Consider the following 19,963-nt stretch of genomic DNA (forward strand, 5'->3'; position numbering starts at 1 on the left):
ATAGCAACTTAAACCCAAAATATCAGAACAAGATATTAAATATTAATTTTGATATTTAATATTTTATTTTGATACTTGTATAAATTTATTTGTTGCTCAAACCCTGATTGTTAATTAGAAATAAATAAAATGATTACATATTTAATTGCCACAAGTAATTTTCTAAGTGGTCATTTAGGTGGTTAAATTTGTAACTCACATTTATTATTATTTCTCTGGGATGGATTTTTACATCGCAAGTTGTTAAATATCAAAATGTATTTTATAACTATGTCGAGAAGATTTATAAGAGAGACACCATTCAAATCAAATTTAATTAGATGTGAGTCACAATCCTAATTTTAATTTTTTAATCAAACTTATATTTTAAACAATTTGACGGACATTCTAATTTTTTTTTATCCCTAACGAACGTACCGTTACTTTATTAGTTACGCGAGTTTGGAAATAAATCAGGTTCCTTATCTTTCCTCTATCTTCTTCTTGATTCTTCCCCCAAATTCTGATTTCAAAATTTTCCTAAAGTTTTTTAAATGAACTTGACAATAGTTTTTCAATTCCAATTTTGTTTTCCCTACTTCAAAAGTACTCCCTCTTTCGATCTTTTGTTTTTATATTTCTAATGAAGCATTAATTCCATATTTTTGTTTTAATTTCACCACTTTTCACTCTTAATTAGTTAGTCGATAAAAAATTAATAACAAGGGGTAAAATAGTAATTTCCATATTTTCTTCTATTACATTCTATACATATTTATTAAATTTTTTATATATATGAACAACCAAAAAAAACATCATATAGTATGAGATGGATCTGATCTATCCAATTCACACCTTTAATTACAACTTTGAATTTCTAGATGCATGGCCATAGTGTTTAGAAGTGGCAAATAATGGTAATTTGGTACAATTATAACTCTAATTTAGGGAATATGCATGTGGGGCGGTGGATATATATAGCTTACGGATCAAGGATATTTAAAAATTCGCGCCAGCACGTGATAGATGCATGGCGTGTGGGGACTAGTCACCTAGCGGCTAGCAAGTACCTACGTAGCAATTCTTTAATATTTTAATTAATTAATATATGATAAAACCTTTTTACTTATTTATATATTTAATTGTTCTCTGCACTCTGGCTCTGCTCCATTTACTAATTAATATATTTTAAATGGAAATAATATCTTTCTTTTGTATTCTTTGCAAAGTGGTTTTATTTTATATACTTGAAAAGAATGTTGATGGGGGAGGTGAAAATGTTAAGATTGTTGTGGAATATAAAATATAGTAGTAAATATTTATATAATATATATAGAATAACATAAATTAGCTTTACAATTTAACAAAAACAAGTTGTTCTCGTATAGTACAAGCACAAAAATTATGTGCCGTGGAATTGAAAGCCTTTTTCTGTATAGAGATATATATAAGTGAGATATAAGACATATGTTGAATAAAAACTACTGTATTGTGTTGAAGAAATTGTGTTTTATTACAAACATAATTACAAGCTTAGTCACAATGCCAAGATATACATAAAAGAGAGAGTGACACTACAAAAGCTTAGTCAATATTTACCCAAACTTAGTGCACAAGTCTACTATAAGATATATTACAAGATAGATATATCACAACACTCCCCCTTAGACGAAGCACTATTTGTAACAACTGAAAATTGGATGAGTAAAAATGTGTATGTATGCCTCATTAAAAACCTCAAGCCGAAAAACCCAATGAGACAAAACCCGGTCGAAAGGGAAAAATAGTGCATATCTCAAATCCAAGTCACGTGCATAAGCTGCCTCGTTAAAAACCTTTGCTGGAAAACCCAATGAGACAAAACCAGTCAAAGGGAAAAAAGAGTGCAGCGCACAATTACTCCCCCTAAAATGAGTATTATAGCCTTAGAGACGGCTGTCAATCTTGCTTCATATTGGCTCTTCTCATTCCAATATTGTACACCAAATTTTCAAATGTAGAAGTTGGCAAGGATTTTGTAAACAAATCAGCAAGATTGTCACATGAGCGAATTTGTTGGACATCAATTTCGCCATTCTTCTGAAGCTCGTGTGTATGAAAGAACTTTGGTGATATATGCTTGGTCCTATCACCTTTTATGTATCCGCCATTTGTTTGTGCTATGCAAGCAGCATTATCTTCATAAATGATAGTGGGCGTATTTGTAACTGGATTTAATTGGCAGGAATTTCGTATATGTGATATGACTGATCTTAACCAAACACATTCTCTGCCAGCCTCACAAAGTGCTATTATTTCAGAATGGTTTGAGGAGGTGGCTACCAATGTCTGTTTGGTAGATCGCCAAGATATACCTGCACCATTGTAACAAAACAAATATCCAGTTTGTGAGCGAGCTTTGTGTGGATCAGATCTATATCCCGCGTCGGCATAACCAACTAACCCTTGGTTAGTTGCATTCTTTGAATAAAATAATCCTAAATCTGCAGTACCACGGAGATATCGAAAAATATGTTTAACACCATTCCAGTGTCTCCGGGTAGGCTCAGAACTGTATCGCGCAAGCACATTTACCGCAAAAGCGATATCAGGTCGAGTGCATTGTGCTAGATATATTAATGCTCCGATAGCATTGAGATACGGCACTTCAGGGCCAAGTATATCTTCATTAAATTCTTTAGGTCGGAACGGATCCTTTTCAGGATCTAAATTGCGCACAACTATAGGGGTGCTCAATGAATTGGAGTTTTCCATATTAAACTTTCTGAGCACTCGTTTAATATATGCAGATTGGTGTATAAGTATGCCGTTATCTTTATGATCAAGCTCAATACCAAGACAGAGTTTGGTTTTTCCAAGGTCCTTGACCTCAAACTCTTTCTTTAGATATTCAGCAGCATTGGCCAACTTTTCAGGAGTGCCAATGAGGTTCATGTCATCTACATAAACCGCAATAATAGCAAATTCGGTTTCTGTTCGTTTAATAAAAATGCATGGGCAAATGGGATCATTTTTATAACCTTCCCTGATAAGGTATTCACTCAATCTATAATACCACATTAGACCGGATTGCTTTAGACCATACAATGATATCTGTAATTTGATTGAATGCAGCTCACGATGAGCGCCAGAGTTTGGCATTTTAAATCCATCGGGAATTTTCATATAAATATCAGAATCTAGTGAACCATATAGATATGCTGTTACAACGTCCATTAGACGCATGTTCAGTCCCTCTTGGACGACCATATTGATAAGGAAACGGAAAGTGATCGTATCCATCACTGGTGAATACGTTTCATCATAATCAATCCCATGCCGCTGGGAGAAACCTTGAGCTACAAGGCGGGCTTTATATCGTGCAATTTCATTGTTCTCATTTTTTCTTACGGATAAATACCCATTTATACCCAACGGGTTTTACATTATCCGGAGTTTGAACGATTTGCCCGAATACTTTCCGTTTTTCTAAGGAAGCTAATTCAGATTTTATTGCTTCCTCCCATTTAGGCCAATCATTTCTTTGGCGGCATTCCATTATGGAACGCGGTTCACTATCATAATCATCGTACATAATTTCTTGTGCAACCGAGAATGCAAAAATATTATCGATAATTATCTCATTTCTATCCCATATTTCATTGCAATAACTTATGGGATTCTCGGTATTCCCGGGATTTGATATCGCTTTTTCGATATCAGGCTCAACAGATTTATCTGGAGCATTCTCACTAGGAACCACTTGGTTCGAGAGTTCATCAATTTTTCTTTTTCTAGGAACAACGTCCTTTGATTCAATTGGTCTACCCCGTTTTTGTCGTGGGGGGTCATCATTCATTTTCGCATGTTCTTCAGGAACAGCGATCCTAGCTGGAACATTGACAACTGGAATATAAGACTTCGTAACTTTACTGACATCATTAAATGCATCAGGAAGTCTATTGGCAATATTTTGTAAATGAATGATTCTATGGATCTCATTTTCACATTCAGAGGTACGTGGGTCGAGATGAGATAAGCGTTGCTCACACCATGTGAGATTCTCGATTGGTTTTTGTTTATCATTATCACGGATATTCTGAATATCTTTACCAATCGGTATAAATAATGTCTCATCAAAATGACAATCCGCAAATCTAGCGGTAAATAAATCACCCGTCATTGGTTCCAAGAACCTAATAATCGACGGTGAATCAAACCCAACGTATATGCCAAGTCGGCGTTGGGGACCCATTTTAGTCCTCTGAGGAGGAGGAATTGACACTTGCACAGCGCAACCAAATGTGCGAAGGTGCGAAATATCGGGCTCAAAGCCTAATGCCAATTGCATTGGGGAATGCATATGATAAGCAGTGGGGCGTAATTTAATTAGTGCTGATGCATTCAATACTGCATGGCCCCATGCTGCACTAGTGAGTTTAGATCTCATCAGCATAGTACGAGCAATTATTTGGACGCGTTTAATCAGAGATTCCGCCAGTCCATTTTGAGTGTGAACGTATGCTACTGGGTGCTCGACATTTATTCCTAGTGCTCCACAATACTCATCAAAAATTTTTGATGTAAATTCTCCGGCATTATCCATTCTTATGTTTTTAATGGGATAATCAGGGAAATGTGCTCGAAGTTTAATAATTTGTGCTAGCAAACGCGCAAATGCAACATTTCGCGTAGATAATAAGCATACGTGGGACCATCTACAAGATGCGTCCACCAAAACCATAAAATATCTAAATGGGCCACTTGCAGGGTGTATTGGTCCACAAATATCACCATGAATTCGTTGTAAAAACGATGATAATTCATAACCGACCTTTTCGATGGAAGGTTTTATAATGAGCTTTCCTTGTGAACATGATTCACAAAAATATTCATTGGACATTAAGATCTTCGTATCTTTTAATGGATGTCCCTTAGTATGTTGTACAATCCTACGCATCATTGTCATTCCTGGGTGACCCAGTCGATCATGCCATAACCCGTGTATATCGGGATTAACAAGTTTCCATGGCATAGTGGCATAGGATTCGAAAGCTCTAATTTCGAAACAATACACTCCAGAAGCTGCCGCTTCGAGTTTTTCATGAACAATTCTTTTGTCCATAACATACGATGTGATGCAGATACATTCCACGGTATTTTCAACCAGTGTCTCTAAATGATATCCATTACGTCTCACATCTTTAAAACTTAGTAGATTCTTATTTGATCTACTTGATATCAATGCATTTTCAATATGCAAAGTGGTATCATTAGGCAACACAATTGTTGCGTTCCCGAAGCCATCTATTATTTCCGCGGAACCTGCTATGATTTTAACTTGTGCCTTGCACAATGTCACACTCGAGAAATATATTTTATTATTGAATATTGCGTGTGTAGTTGCACTATCGAGTAGGCAATTTTCTCTTTTGTCGATGTTCTCCATGTTTGCCTGAATTAAATAACATAAAATTAATATTGAATCGTAGTAAAGTTTGCAAATGATATAATAACAAACTCATATTTTATACATAGTCAAAATATCAGCTCGACCTCGGGAACATAACTTCCAAGAGAGATATGTACATGGATACATCAAAAGACAAACTAGCTCAATCTCGGGTACTACATCATCCGAGAGAGATATATACAAAGTATACATAGTGAGTACAAAATAACTCAAAAAAGATGCTCATATGGCAATTTACACAAGAGGATCAAGATCTGGAAAGAAATCTGATAACTCAAGAGAGGCTCCATCTTGAGTAGGATCTTGATCAAGCATGCTCCCAGATGTGCTGGCTTCAAGAACAGCAAGTGGCATTTCTGCCTCGGTGGCATGTGTCTGGACATTTTTTGCTTCATGTCTTTTTGAGTCCTGGTACAGGTTTACCAGATGTTGGGCGGTTCTGCAAACTTTGGCCGAGTGTCCAGTCATTCCACATCTAATACACACATTTTCTGGAATTCTCTCCGCGGGCATCTTACCTTTATCGCGTTTTGCCTGAAATGGTTGTCTCTGCCATACCGTATTATTATTATTTCGACGGGATATTCATATCCACCTCGGTCATTATTTCGGGCATCTTGAGGGGGACCACGTCCACCACCTCTGCGTGCACCACGCCAAAATTTACGCCCACGGCCTCTAAATCGGCCCATATTTCTATTTTGATTAACATGTGCTTCATGCACAGCTTGGGACCCACATGGTCGTAAATCATGATTTTTCAACAGCAATTCATTTGTTTTTTCTGTTGTGAGGAGTACAGAGATCAACTCCGAATATGTTTTAAACTGGCGCTGCCTATATTGCTGTTGGAGCACCAAGTTCGAGGCATACATAGTGCAAAAAGTTTTTTCCAATTTATTATATTCAGATATTTTAACTCCGCGCAAGGCTAATCAGGACTCAAGTTTAAACAGTGCCGAATTATAGTCGGCAACAGATTTGAAGTCCTGCAGCCTTAGGTGCTGCCAATTATATTGGGCATGTGGGAGAATCACAGTTTTTGTGTGATCAAACCTTTCTTTGAGTTTTTGCCATATCTCTGATGGCCTTTCAAGTTGTATATATTCGTCTTTCAAATCCTCAGAAAGATGATGGCGGATAAAAATCATAGTATTTGCCTCATCTTTCCTGTTTGCCTCCTTGATATCTACACAATCCAAGGCTTTAGCCCTTGGAGGTGTAATTTGATATCTAAGCACCAGGATAAGAAGTTACTGCCGGTAACATCAAGGATTTGAAATTTTTGTTTTTTGATTCCGGCCATCGTAAAATAAAATAAGTAGAAAATAGTACAACAAAAAGAAATTAACCTTTTGACAAACCGATATTTTTGTAGAGCAAAAACTCGTGCTGATAACGTGTTGTGGAATATAAAATATAGTAGTAAATATTTATATAATATATATAGAATAACAGAAATTAGCTTTACAATTTAACAAGAACAAGTTGTTCTCGTACATTACAAGCACAAGAATTATGTGCCGTGGAATTGAAAGCCTTTTTCTGCATAGAGATATATATAAGTGAGATATAAGACATATGTTGAATAAAAGCTACTGTATTGTGTTGAAGAAATTGTGTTTTATTCATACTCAAGTGAGCTATTTATACAAACATAATTACAAGCTTAGTCACAATGCCAAGATATACATATGAGAGAGAGTGACACGTATCATTACAAAAGCTCAGTCAATATTTACCCAAACTTAGTGCACAAGTCTACTATAAGATATATTACAAGATAGATATATCACAACAAAGATGACACCAAATAAACTAAATATACACTCTAATTATTTACCCCTAGTAAAAGGAGAGGATTGCCAATTGTCATATGTTGCTCCTAATTCTTGATTATTATCTGTATTACTTGTTCCAAAATTGGAAATTTAATTTTCAAATCGGGTTAGGTGAATTTCGGAAATTCCAAATTTTTTTGATTACTTATACTTAGGGCTGGCAATCGGGCCATGTGAGCCGAGTTTGGGTCGGCTCAAGCTCACATACCATCGGGCCTCGTTACTATAGGCTCAAGCTCACATACCATCGGGCCTATCGGGCCCCATTACTATATAATTGTAATGAGTAACAAAATTTATAAAAATAAGTGATGAACAAGATTTACCTCCAATGAAGCCAATCCAAAAAAAAAATCCGAAACGATCTTTGCAAATTAATGGAAAAACTTGAAAATAAGACTGAAAAAAGTAAAAACAAAAAGATTAGTAACTCTTATTATTGGAAACGTTTTATATTGTCAAATTTCGGTGTTATGTTGCATTTGATTCATATTTAACCTATTGCCACTGCCACTACTTAATTCCTTTTATTTTGATTTTTTTTGTTGCAAAATCAAATAATCTTATACAGTCATAACTTGTATGTTGATTCATAGCATTAAAATAATAAATATATTATTATCCTAATCGGTCGGGTCTTATTCGGGTTGAGCCATAGTAGGCTCGAACTCGGCTCATAAATAAATCGGGTTTAGTAAAATGGCTCAAACTCGGCCCGGCTCACTAAAAAGTAGGCTCGGCTCAAATATAATCGGGCCGAGCCATCGGGCTTCGGTTAGGCCCGGCTCAATTGCCGGTCCTACTTATACTATAAAATACATAATAATACTGATATTATAAGTATAATGTTCGGGAAAAATCAGAATCTTCAGAAAATCAGATTGAAAATCAAAATCTACTACATATTCCAATTCAATTAAAAAAAATGGGATTGGAACTTTTGATTCGGAATGAAAAATATTGTTCAAAATCGAAAATTTTGGAATCGGGGTTGGCAAATTCGAAATTACTGTTCCGATTTCCACCTCTAGTAGCAAGAATAAAACAAGTGCTAAACAACATACATACCAACTATATCATCAAAATTCACCACAAATAGTTTCTGCTTTTACAAGTACAACACAAAAAGTTAGTACAAGAGTTCCACAAACATTAAAATAAAGGTCTGAAAGCACCCGAAAAATTAGGCAGCAAGCGGATTGTGAAGCTGGCCAATGAAGAGCACGACACCAGTCAAATCTTCCCTAACAACGAACAAGAACGGATGATCCGCCACAAAGTCCATTTTCTCCTCCATCATCAAACCCTTGAGCCTAATCACACCAGCGGAAGCGGCTGCTGCTTCGGTACCTTCCTCGTTCACTTCAACAAACGCCTTGTGAAAAATGCTCGACACATACAAATTCTTCCCCTCAACAGTCGAGTCAACCATCTCACTTAAACCACCCTCGGAAAAGGGAAGCACCACCCCAAGTCCCTTGAGAACTTCCGAAGCCTCGAACCCGAATCCAATTTTGAATTTGGGGATTAGGAATTCGCCGGTTTTGACTTTCTGGTACGGGATGTGGCTCTCGACGAATCCCGATTTGGAGTTGACTTTTTCGAGCAGAGCCGGGAGTCCGTCTTTGGCGTCTGGAAGAAAGAAGTACATTGTGAATTTGCGCTTGTCTTCGCCTTGTTTGTATGGTAGCCCCAAAACTTTGAAACCGTCGAATGCGCGGAGATATTGCTTCTTGTTGCTGGTCATGAAAGGGGCTTGAATTGTGCTCCCGTTTTGGAGGAAAAAGTCTTGGTCTTTAGTTAGCGATGAATCGAATTTTTCGTCCCATGCTCCTTTGAAATACACTGCGTTAGCGAAGACAAGTCTGGTGGAAGCATCGACAGAATCGGATGGGAGTACTTCTTTGATGAGGCCGTTTGTTTGCCCTTCTGCCCATGTGTTCACTTCTTTTGTTACCTCGACAGCCTTTGGAAATTGTCAAGATAAACAAAATGTAAAATTAGCATACGTTATCACGTCAATCAGTTAATAGTGAAACTAAAAACCGGGGGAATACAAGATGTAGTTTGAAGACAAAAAATCATACGAGATTCGGACATCTGAATTTTATGCGTAATTAAAAAAATTCATGTGAACTAACTGATGTGAAAACTAAAAGTTCAACTTCGAACAGAGAAACATAACCGAAGGCATGCTAACACACACACATTGTTGGGGTGAATAAATCGATAGATTCAATTACAACTCTAGCAACTATTACTTCGTTGAAATTAACACGATATCAACTACGAAAAAAAGACGAAAAAAAGAATAAAATGATAATAAATGAAACATTTTGAAAGATTTTCTCTGCTCACTTTTTTCAATTGAGGCTTGCGATAACTGTACATATGTTACAACATTCGTGGTTTATATACAACGATAACATATTCAATTTCAACGATGGCCGAATAAACAGATTATGTACCTTATTTCTTCCATTACTTGTAATAATGTTCGAGTTTACGATTTAATCTCTAGATCAATCTAAACATGAAGAATTTGGAACTTACTACCTTAAAATCCTATCCCCATTTATATTGTTGTTCTGAGTTGAATCAAGACCTAATTCTAATTCAACCAATTAAACCCTAATACTACCCCACGAGTATAAAATTAAATCATAAATTAATATAGTAACTGCACCAATCAGAGATAAGATTAAAAAACAAATGATGAAATTAACAGACGCACTCAATTTGATCATCTAAATCGACAAATTCAAATTCGAATTTGGAAAACAAAGAAAACCAACCTTAGTCTGAAAATCGACATGATTAGAAGCAGCCTTGTATGAATTCTCGACAATTGCTTTGAAATCGGGCTTCAAGCTGAGGCTCTGATCAACCCAGACGCCGTTGGCCAAGGACAATCGGGGCCCACCGAGATGCGAGCCGTCGGCAAAAACCAGAGTGACGAGCTGCGACGAGAGGGAATTGAGTTCGTCGGTGGACTTGGACTTGAGAAAGCCGAGCAATTGGTCACGGGTCGGGCCGCCCGACCCGGCGGCAATCAAGGCCAGGACGACGTGGATCGAAAGCGGCGAGAATATGAGGTTGGCGTCTTTGGCGTGGGCGGAGATGACGTGGCTTGCCAGTGAGAAGGAAACGTCGGTCTGAGTGAGGATCGATTCTCGAAGGTCCATTGCTCTCTGTGCTGCTTTACTGCGTGTTTCTGAGGGTGTGTTAGTGCGTGTTTTTTTTTGGGTAGAGAGAGAGAGAGAGAGAGAGAGAATTTGCAGGAATATATATACGAAGCTAATCGAAGACGAATCTCAGCTTCCTTGCTTGCTAAGTTGTAATTTTGACGCCGACAAAGGAAATTGCAGCCCCATTTCCTCTTTTCATTTTATTTATTTATTATTTTTAGTGTGTTTAAATTAAGGTAAATTACATTTTTCCTACTTTGATTTGGTATCATTTTACCTCTTTTACTCTTAATGGTATTTATTTGTTATTTTTTCAGATATTTAACCTTTTAACATCGTTTGGTCGAAGCTTGGAAATTATAAAAAAAACCACCCCTCATAGTTTAAATATTTATGAAAAAAAAAAGTTGACTGTTGTCGTGGACTATGCTTTCTCATTGTCTACAATTTTTTTTTCTTAATTTTTTTTATTATTTTATTTTATTTTTTATTTTTTCAATAATTATTTAAATTGGGAGGGTGACGTTTTTATAATTTCAGAGTTTAGACCAAATGAGGTTAATGTTAAATGTTTGACAACTAACAACGATAGTCACATTTAGACAATTTTTCCAATGTAAGAAGACAAATCAATGCAATCGAGAATAAAATGAAGTAAAATAATACACACTTACAAGGGAGGAGAAAAGTAGAATTCGCCCTAATATTGAATACATCGGTATATGGAAAAAAAAGCAACTTTATTCTGATGGAAATAAATTGAGAATTGGAATATATTTTCTTTTCTCTCTCTACGTATTCACAGTATTACACGATATTATTTTTCTATATGTGAAATAATCATTGTGCATACGTGGAAGCAAACCCGGTTGCCGCGTGGAAAATTGGTACAACATGATATATATTGATATTATTCTTTAGTATTATTATCTTGGCATAATCATAACTTATTAGGCTTGAAAATTGCAAATTATGCCTTGCTTGTGGATGTAGGATAATGTAAACAAAAAGAAAATATCACTATTAAGGTTTAAACACAACTGAAATGCTATTTATAATGCGAATTTTACTATTTGAAGTGCAATTTTAATTTATTTGCAACTTTTCAACAAAAGAATCTCACAACTTTCTCAAAAAAGGAGACTTTTGAATTCTTTGAAATTAAAAGAGCAATTATGACGATGATTTGAGATAAATAATTATTTATTTATTTATGTTTATTTAACATCATATCATTGTTTAGTGATTAAGGTTGAATCAATCGGTTTCCGGGGTACAATTTTTGTTTTGTGCTACGAAGCATGAAATAGATTAATTCGTTTCGTGTTTTGTAGCACGGAATAGGGCACTTTCGATTCTTTTTTGATGCGTTTCGTGTAGATTTTCCCGAAACAGAATGTTCTGTTTTGGAAAAATCTACACAAAATGCATCAATGTTTTGATGTTTCTAGGAATTTCGTGTTAAATAATACGAAATACAAACATGCATTTCGTGTAGAATAACACGAAATGCACCAACATATAAGAAATATTTTGCATTTCATTTTATGTTACACGAAATTTTGTGTTGCATTTCGTGTAACCCAACACGAAATTCATAAAAAACTTAATTCAAAATTCAACAAAAACGTATTTTTTTTTTTTGTATTCTTAGAATCATAATAGTTTTCAGCCATATTGATAATTGTTGTGTTTAATGAAATTACCATAAACGAATTCAAGATTTGTAAAGTTTTGAAAAAGGCTTAGAGAATTTGGAAAAAAACTAAAGGGAAAAAAAAAAATGAAGTAGGAATAGTAAACCCCTTAAAACAATCAATTGTTTCTTGAACCAATTACTATTTATCAGAATATAAGTTATCACAATTAATCGTAAGCGGCAAATTTAGTATGAGAAAATTTCATTTTAATTTGAATATAAAAAATGATAAATAATATGGTTGGCGCTAGAAAGAGAAATGCAATTTGAGACAGGTGGAATTTGTTTAATCAAGGTAATTAATGTATTATTACATTTATTATCAACGACTTAGTGAAGTAGTTTCATAATATATTGCGATCCACATTAAAACAGAGTTCATAATATTAACCAAAATACCAAGTACAGAAAAAACACGTTTTTTAAAAGGAAAAAAAACAAAAAAAAATAGTTGAAATGACTTTAATTTTTCTGCATTACTCAAGCCAAGGGATTAAGTAGCTGTCCCATGAAGAGATCCACCCCACTCACATCTTCTCTTATAACAAATAGGAAAGGATGATCAGCCACAAAATCCAATTTCTTCATCTTCTGCAGTCGAAGACCAGACCCACCGCACGCAAAACTCGTCGCGGCTGCAGCTTCCGTGCCTTTCTCATTAACTTCGATGAACGCCTTTTGGAACATTCCGGAAACATATAGTTCCTTCCCATCAACAACCGAGTCCACCATCTCCGTAAGACCACCCTGACGAAAAGGAAGCACCACCCCAAGTCCTTGAAGAATTCTCGAGGCGTCTAATTGAAAATCTATTTTGAATTTCGGAATTTGGAATTTTCCGACATCCACTAATTCATTTGGGATGTGGTTTGCGATGAATCGGGATTCGGAGCCGATTTTTTCTAGCAAATCCGGCAATCCATCTTTCGCATCCGGAAGAAAGAAGTACATTGAGAATTTGCGCGTATAATCGTCACCGCGTTTATATGGTAGACTCAAAACTTTAAATCCATCAAATTCACTAATGTATTGCCTATCACCGCTGGTCATGAAGGGTACTTTAATTGAGCTTCCATCTAATAGGAAAAACTTGCGGTCTTTAGTTTTTGATGCATCGAATTTGTCTAACCAATCTCCTTTAAAATACACCGCATTTGCGAAGATAAGCCGAGTTAAAGAATCGACTGAGCCACGCGGAAGTACTTCTTTGATGAGGCCTTTTGTTTGCTTTTCAGCCCATGCATTCACTTCTTTTCTTACTTCATCCGCCTTAGAATATCGTAAAAGACGTCACAATTAGCTTATATATATATGATTCGGCAATTCGTAAAGATGAATGTAATTGTGTGCCATCAATTAAAAAAAAGAAGAAGAGAGCTGAAAGTGTAACAGTTGTTTAATGATATAGCTAACAAACTCGTCGGAAATCGCCGGAAATTATTTATATGGAGGCTTAAGAATTACAAAGGCTCCTCGATCTTGGTTTATAAATTCGTCATCTGACATAATTATAGTTCTATATCAAAAATATAAGTTAGATAACGACTTGAATTTATATAATTTTTAATCGTCCATATAAGTAATTTTATGCAAATTAGGAATCCCTAAACAAATCTACCATTTGTTTTCCCTTTGTTCTAACTTAGTGAACAATTATGCATAATTATTCGAGTAAACTGCAAAAGTATCCCTGTATAATTCAAAATAGCAAAAAAACCTTGGATAAATAAACTAGCAAAAATCATCATATGAAATTTTGTCAAAAGCAGAAACCCCTGGTTGACTATCGTGTGGCTCACTCGTTGGATGTACGACTGATAGCTGATTTTTGAACGTGAAATGACAAAATTGTCCCTCAAAATGTGTTTATATACATTTACATATATTATATGTATATGTATTTTCTTTTTAATTTGATTGTTTAGAAATTAAAATATTATTAATTTTTTTTAAACAAATAAATTGAAAAAGTATAAAAAATTTGGTAATCCAATTAAGTACAAGTTTTTTTAAATACAAAATAAAGAAATATATAATAATAAAATTTAAGTTTTTTTTTGATGTAGCAATAATTTAAAATATATACATAAATTATCTGATAATATAGTAAAAATAAACGACACTATTTTACTTCTCTAATTAAGATATAACAAAATACAAGAATTAAAATATTTATAAAATATAATAATTAATTAATTGCAAAACCTATTTGTGTCTTTTTATATGACGTCAACATTAAATTAATAATGTGCTGTGTGTGCTGTATAAATAATTTCATAGGAGTTTTTTACTAATTTATTTATCATTATAAAGATTTTTTTGCTATTTGAAGATTACACGAGGGTATTTTTTTTTGCAGTTTACTCATAATTATTCATGATATTCTGTTTCCACATTAAAAATTAAAATTCAGCACTTTCAATCATTATAAACTTTTTTTTTCTTAAAAATCATAAGAAAACTAACCTTGGTCTGAAAATCAACATGATCAGCAGCAGCCTTGTAAGAGTTCTCCACAATTTCTTCGAAAACGGGTTTCAACCGGAGACTCTGGTCAATCCAAACGCCGTTGGCGATGGATAAACGGGGCCCACCAAGCCGCGCACCGTCAGCAAACACGTGACTCATAATCAGTGACGAGACGGAGTTGACTTCTTTGATAGACTTGGACTTGAGGTAGCCCAGGATCTGGTTTCGGGCCGGGCCGTTCGACCCGGAAGCAACCAAGCCCAGTAAGACGTTGATCGACAGGGGCGAGAGTACGACGTTTGTGTCTTTGCCGTGGGCGGCGATGACGTGGCTTGCCAGCGACAACGACACGTCGGAATGGTTGAGGGTGGATTCGCGGAGGTTGGCGATTATTTCCTGGAAGTTATCATCATATAGACATGTGCGCCGTTTGTGCGTGGGTTTGGAGGTGTAGTAGTGCGTGTTCTTGATTATGGAAGAATACGAGGCCCGAATTAGGGTTCCTTGCTTGGCAAGAAATTTGAGTTTGGACGACAGCATTTCTTCAAAGGTTTGATAATGCCAAAATCTGAAATTAGGTTTGCAAATATTTTTAATTAATAGGTCGCTGGTTTTATAAGGGTTTGGGTTATGAATTTTAAGCTGCTTAATTACATAAAATTAATTAGGGTTTTTTTTCCAGAGGGCTGGTTGAGCTTATTAATTGAGAACGGCCCAATAATATATTCATATATAAGGGTGAAAGTTGGAACCAGATTTCCAGTCTCGTAAAATTGAAAATAGGTGCACTGTGCAATTGAAATCGTTAAAGCTATTTTTAAAATATTTTAGAATTTGTCATATTACTTAAAAATTACAGTTTTCACTTCTCAAGTTTACACTGATTTCTAATTTGATCCTCCATGTTAAAAAAAAAATACATTTAGTCCCTCATGTTTCAATAATTAAACATATTTGTTTTTTCGATTCAGTTGGACTTGAGGAAGCCCATTATCTGTTTATGGATCGGGCCGTTCGACCCGGCAACAATCAAGCCCAACGCAACCTGAAATGATAGCGGCGAGAGTTCTAGGTTTTCGTGTTTGGCTCGGGTGGAGATGACGTGATATGCAAGTGATATATAGAGACACGTCCGTCTGGCTGAGGATGGATTCTTGGTCATCATAAGTTGCTGCTCCTCCATTGTTGTGCCGTGTTTTTGGTGGTGGTGTTGTTTTTGTGCATGTTCTTTCTGCCGTTAGAATATGGATCTGGATTTTTGGGTTACTAACACACATTCTAAATTTGACTGCGGCATCATAAGTAGTGAAATATTTGGGATAATTACACTTTTGGTCTCTATACTTAACATCTAAAACATTTTTTTGTCATCAAACATATTTGTCACGATTTTGGTCCTCAAACTTGCCACATTTTGGCAATTTTAGGCCGGCCGTCGAATTTGGCTGTTAAGTTGGATGAGGTCGTCACGTGCGCCTCTCGTGATGTCCATTTGGCAGCCAAAAAATAAGCTGGAAGACACGTAATCGCTCTTCATTATCTCTCCCATATTTCCCTAACCCCAAGCCTTAAGAATAGTCATCTTGGACCATGCATTAAGATTATTGACAAGAAATTATAAAATATAAAATGAAAGACCAACATCATAATAAACTTTCCATCTTTTTTTCGATTTAAGTACAGGGAACACAGATTCAAGAGAGGAAAAATTGAACAGCTTGCATATTGCCTGATGTAGACCTTGTAAAGTGACCAAATAACAATTCAGCTCACCAAGAGAGCTACAAAAATAACTTCTTCATAGTCATCATTGAAAAGATCAAGCCTAACTGCTGACATAAATTTCTTCCTCCACTTAATTAATTAATACAGTAGAATCTCGATAAATTAATATTGGATAACTTAATAACCTCACTCAAATAATAACTTGTCCCGGTCCCGACTTGGTGAAAATGTAATAAATTATTAGTTCGATAATTTACTATATCGCTAAATTTAAAGAATTTTGCTAGTTCCGACTGTATTAATTTACAGAGGTTTACCTGTAGTTGTTAAACATATTTGATAGAGTTTGTCAGCAATTAAGGTATATGTTGTTAAAAATTGCAAGTCATATTTATAAATTATACCCATGGTTTTCCCTCTCTTCCTATCAACGGCATTCCGCTATTCAACCAGAAAAAGGTTATAGAGAAACAAAGATTAAAGGTTCTCCACTTTCCGTGCACCATGCTATTTTCGTATTACAGAGAAGTGAAGGGAAATTTGTTTTTGCTTACTTTGTGTTCTTGATAGACTTATCTTTTCCAATTTCTTGGTCTGTATTTCACGGCTGTGAACATGGGACCATAGTAAAGAACCATTTTTAGTGCCTGATAGTGATAAAAATTGTAAGATAGGGATAAAAATGGTTATGGAATGAGGAATTAGGAATTTGGGTTTGGGATTAGGGGATAGAGAATGAGGAGTGATTAGGTGTCTTCAAACTCATTTTTTGGCTGCCAAATGGATGTAGGCGCACGTGACCGAACTAAAATTGTCAAAAAGTGGTATGTTTAAGGACAAAGATTGTGGCGAAAAATGTTTGAGGATGAAAATCGTTTTAGATGGTAAGTATAGGGACCAAAAGTGTAATTATCCCTGAAATATTTATTTATAGTTAAAATTACATTCATCATCACTATTTGGCATGATTTAATACATTCTTGAATGTTGGTAAATCACACATGACAATATTCTCATTATAAGCTAACTATCGACTCTTTTACGATTTTCTAAGGCTGGATCGAAGAAGTAAGAAAACAAGTGAATTAATGCGTGAGATGAGATATAATCAATATCGTCTTTTTAAATAAATAAAAAATCTAAAAAAAAAATTCACGTAACTGAAACCGCACGCTTACGAACAACATTCTAACTAACTTAGCGCATTTTAATTATTAGCAAGTGGATCAAGTAGTTGGCCGACGAAGAGCACCACCCCACTCGTATCTTCTCTTATAACAAACATGAATGGATGGTCAGCCACAAAATCATATATCTTCTCACATTCCGAAGGACCACAACAACCTTCATAGTCGATAGCTGTGGCAGCTGCAGCTTCCGTCCCTCGCTCGTTCACTTCGATGAACGCCTTGTGTATTATCCCGGAAACACGCAGTTCCTTCCCGTCAATATCCGAGTCAACCATCTCGGTCAAATTACCCTCACGGAAAGGAAGCACCACCCCCAGTGCCTTAATAACTTCCCCAGCCCCAAAACTAAACCCTATTTTGAATTTCGGAATTCGGAATTTGTCCACTTCCACTAATTCATCCGGGATGTGGTTTTCGATGAATCCCGATTCGGAGCCGGCTTTTTCTAACAAATCCGCCAACCCATCTTTGGCATCCGGAAGAAAGAAATACATTGAGAACGTACGCGTATAATCTTTACCTTGTTTATATGGCAGCCTCAATACTTTAAAACCATCAAATTCACTAATGTATTGATCCTCCCAGCTTTTCATGAATGGTGCTTTAACAGAACTTCCGTTCAAGAGAAAAAAATTATGATCTCTAGTCGAAGATGCTTTAAATTCTTCCATCCAAACTCCTTTGAAATAAACCGCATTAGCGAAGATAAGCCGAGTAAAAGCATCGACTGAACCGGGTTGGAGTAAATCTTTGATGAGGCCATTTGTTTCCTTTTCGGCCCATGCATTCACTTCTTCTCTCACCTCATCAGCCTTCGAAAATCGATCAATGTAAGAAAAACAATGTAATAATTAATTATCATATAAATTGTTTGTTTGGATATTAATAACAACTAAAATAATTGAATTCACAATATTGATTCCACGGACTGATCAAGATTGCTTAATGGAATAATATAAGCTCTTAGATATAATAATACTACTGTATATACATATACACAGTTAAACCTCTATAAATTAATAGAGTCGAGAACATCAAAATTTTAATTAATTTAGCGAAATATGAAATTATCGAACTAAAAATTTAGTACGTTTATACTGAGTCGGGACCGGAAAAAAATAATTATTAAGCGAACTTATTAAATTATCGAGTATTAATTTATCGAGGTTCTAGTGTATATAAAATATAATATATATGTAACCAAAGTGAAAGTAGAATTAGGGTTTATGAACAAATAGAGGATGGGTTAAAGAAACTAACCTTAGTCTGAAAATCGACATAATTAGAAGCAGCCTTGTAAGAATTTTCGACAGTTTCTTTGAAAGCGGGCTTTAGGCGGAGGCTCTGGTCAATCAAGACGCCATTGGCGGTGGACAAACGGGGCCCACCGAGCGGCTCTCCGTCGGCGAACACGTGGGTGGCGAGCTTTGACGAGAATGAATTGATTTCTTCGATGGACTTGGACTTGAGAAAGCCCAGAATCTGGTCCCGGGTCGGGCCGTTCGACCCGGCAGCAACCATGCCCAATACGACGTTGATCGATAGCGGCGAGATAACGAGGTTTTTGTCTTTGGCGATGGCGGTGATGACGTGGCTCGCCAGTGACAACGAAACGTCGGCCATTGCGCCGCCGTTGTTGGACTCATCAATGTGGAGGTCAGTTGCTCCGCCGCCGTTGTGCGTGGTGGTTTTGGTGCGTTTCTTCTTCTGGGAGGAAGTGGACCAACCCTCACGGAGGCGGCGGTTTCGGATTTGACGCATGGTGAGAAGTTCCGATTCTGGCGGCGACTCCATTGATTGATTGATTGATCGAATTAGGGAGAAATCTTTTGCAATAAGTTAATGAATGAATACTCAAAACAATCAAAGTTGTATTTAAAAGGATTCCCCTAAATCTACAAGAAAGAAACACGTGTGATGTTCCCCAATTTTAAGATTTAATTACTTATTATTGAAGTTAATATAATTAATTGGGCAAATAACGAGAAACGCACAAGGTGAGATCTAATTACGAAAATCCTTCTCATATTAGTGGATTTTTTTTTTGATTTCATGGATTCTCATCCGAAACTATTATTTATGGACCAAATTACGCTCAGGGGTCACATTGTAAGCATATTATTTACTTAGGGTGTAGATTGTAATATCTCTAAAAAGGTCTATTAATTACGAGATTTTATAAAAACATTGTTTTTTATTTGGTGTTTTTTGAGAAAACCCCCTCATTACTTCTTTTAATAGGTAGATCCCCAAAATATTTTGCTCCATTTGAGAAAAATCCATACCTATTTTCAACTTTCACCCATTAGTTTTTCTAATTCTGCCCTTGCCCGCCACATCATCATTGCGCCACGCGCTGGTCATCAGCGGATATATTTTTTCCTTTTTTCCTTTTTTTTTTTTGTGTATCAGTTTATTAA

General features: G+C 35.7%; 3 protein-coding genes and 1 pseudogene across 3 annotated transcripts; all 4 read right to left on the reverse strand.

Annotated features, from left to right (window-relative positions):
• Window positions 1–5,665: 5,665 nt before the first annotated feature.
• Window positions 5,666–6,767, reverse strand: LOC148771875 (uncharacterized; annotated as a pseudogene).
• Window positions 6,768–8,324: 1,557 nt separating this feature from the next.
• On the reverse strand, window positions 8,325–10,673 carry LOC105971411 (serpin-ZX). Its single transcript, XM_012996265.2, has 2 exons — window positions 10,068–10,673; window positions 8,325–9,238 (listed from the first exon to the last, which is right to left on the reverse strand). The coding sequence occupies exons 1-2, from the start codon at window positions 10,455–10,457 to the stop codon at window positions 8,456–8,458; spliced, it is 1,173 nt and encodes a 390-aa protein (XP_012851719.2). The 5' UTR covers window positions 10,458–10,673; the 3' UTR covers window positions 8,325–8,455.
• Window positions 10,674–12,525: 1,852 nt separating this feature from the next.
• LOC105971316 (serpin-ZX-like) lies at window positions 12,526–15,200 on the reverse strand. The gene is made up of 2 exons (XM_088815588.1): window positions 14,626–15,200; window positions 12,526–13,428 (listed from the first exon to the last, which is right to left on the reverse strand). Exons 1-2 carry the CDS (start codon window positions 15,166–15,168, stop codon window positions 12,640–12,642), a joined length of 1,332 nt encoding a protein of 443 aa, XP_088671714.1. The 5' UTR covers window positions 15,169–15,200; the 3' UTR covers window positions 12,526–12,639.
• Window positions 15,201–17,422: 2,222 nt separating this feature from the next.
• Window positions 17,423–19,532, reverse strand: LOC105971320 (serpin-ZX). Its single transcript, XM_012996168.2, has 2 exons — window positions 18,804–19,532; window positions 17,423–18,355 (listed from the first exon to the last, which is right to left on the reverse strand). The coding sequence occupies exons 1-2, from the start codon at window positions 19,335–19,337 to the stop codon at window positions 17,561–17,563; spliced, it is 1,329 nt and encodes a 442-aa protein (XP_012851622.2). The 5' UTR covers window positions 19,338–19,532; the 3' UTR covers window positions 17,423–17,560.
• Window positions 19,533–19,963: the final 431 nt, after the last annotated feature.

Source organism: Erythranthe guttata, chromosome 3 (genome assembly GCF_056151865.1).
Source record: "Erythranthe guttata isolate IM_541 chromosome 3, IM_541, whole genome shotgun sequence".
Classification (NCBI taxonomy): Eukaryota; Viridiplantae; Streptophyta; class Magnoliopsida; order Lamiales; family Phrymaceae; genus Erythranthe; species Erythranthe guttata.

Coding starts and splice junctions, on each gene's coding strand:
- LOC105971411 (XM_012996265.2), bottom strand. CDS start 10,457: ATGGACCTTCGAGAATCGATCCTCACTCAGACCGACGTTTCCTTCTCA. Junction 9,239..10,067: donor ATGTCGATTTTCAGACTAAG/GTTGGTTTTCTT, acceptor CAATTTCCAAAG/GCTGTCGAGGTAACAAAAGA.
- LOC105971316 (XM_088815588.1), bottom strand. CDS start 15,168: ATGCTGTCGTCCAAACTCAAATTTCTTGCCAAGCAAGGAACCCTAATT. Junction 13,429..14,625: donor ATGTTGATTTTCAGACCAAG/GTTAGTTTTCTT, acceptor CGATATTCTAAG/GCGGATGAAGTAAGAAAAGA.
- LOC105971320 (XM_012996168.2), bottom strand. CDS start 19,337: ATGGAGTCGCCGCCAGAATCGGAACTTCTCACCATGCGTCAAATCCGA. Junction 18,356..18,803: donor ATGTCGATTTTCAGACTAAG/GTTAGTTTCTTT, acceptor CGATTTTCGAAG/GCTGATGAGGTGAGAGAAGA.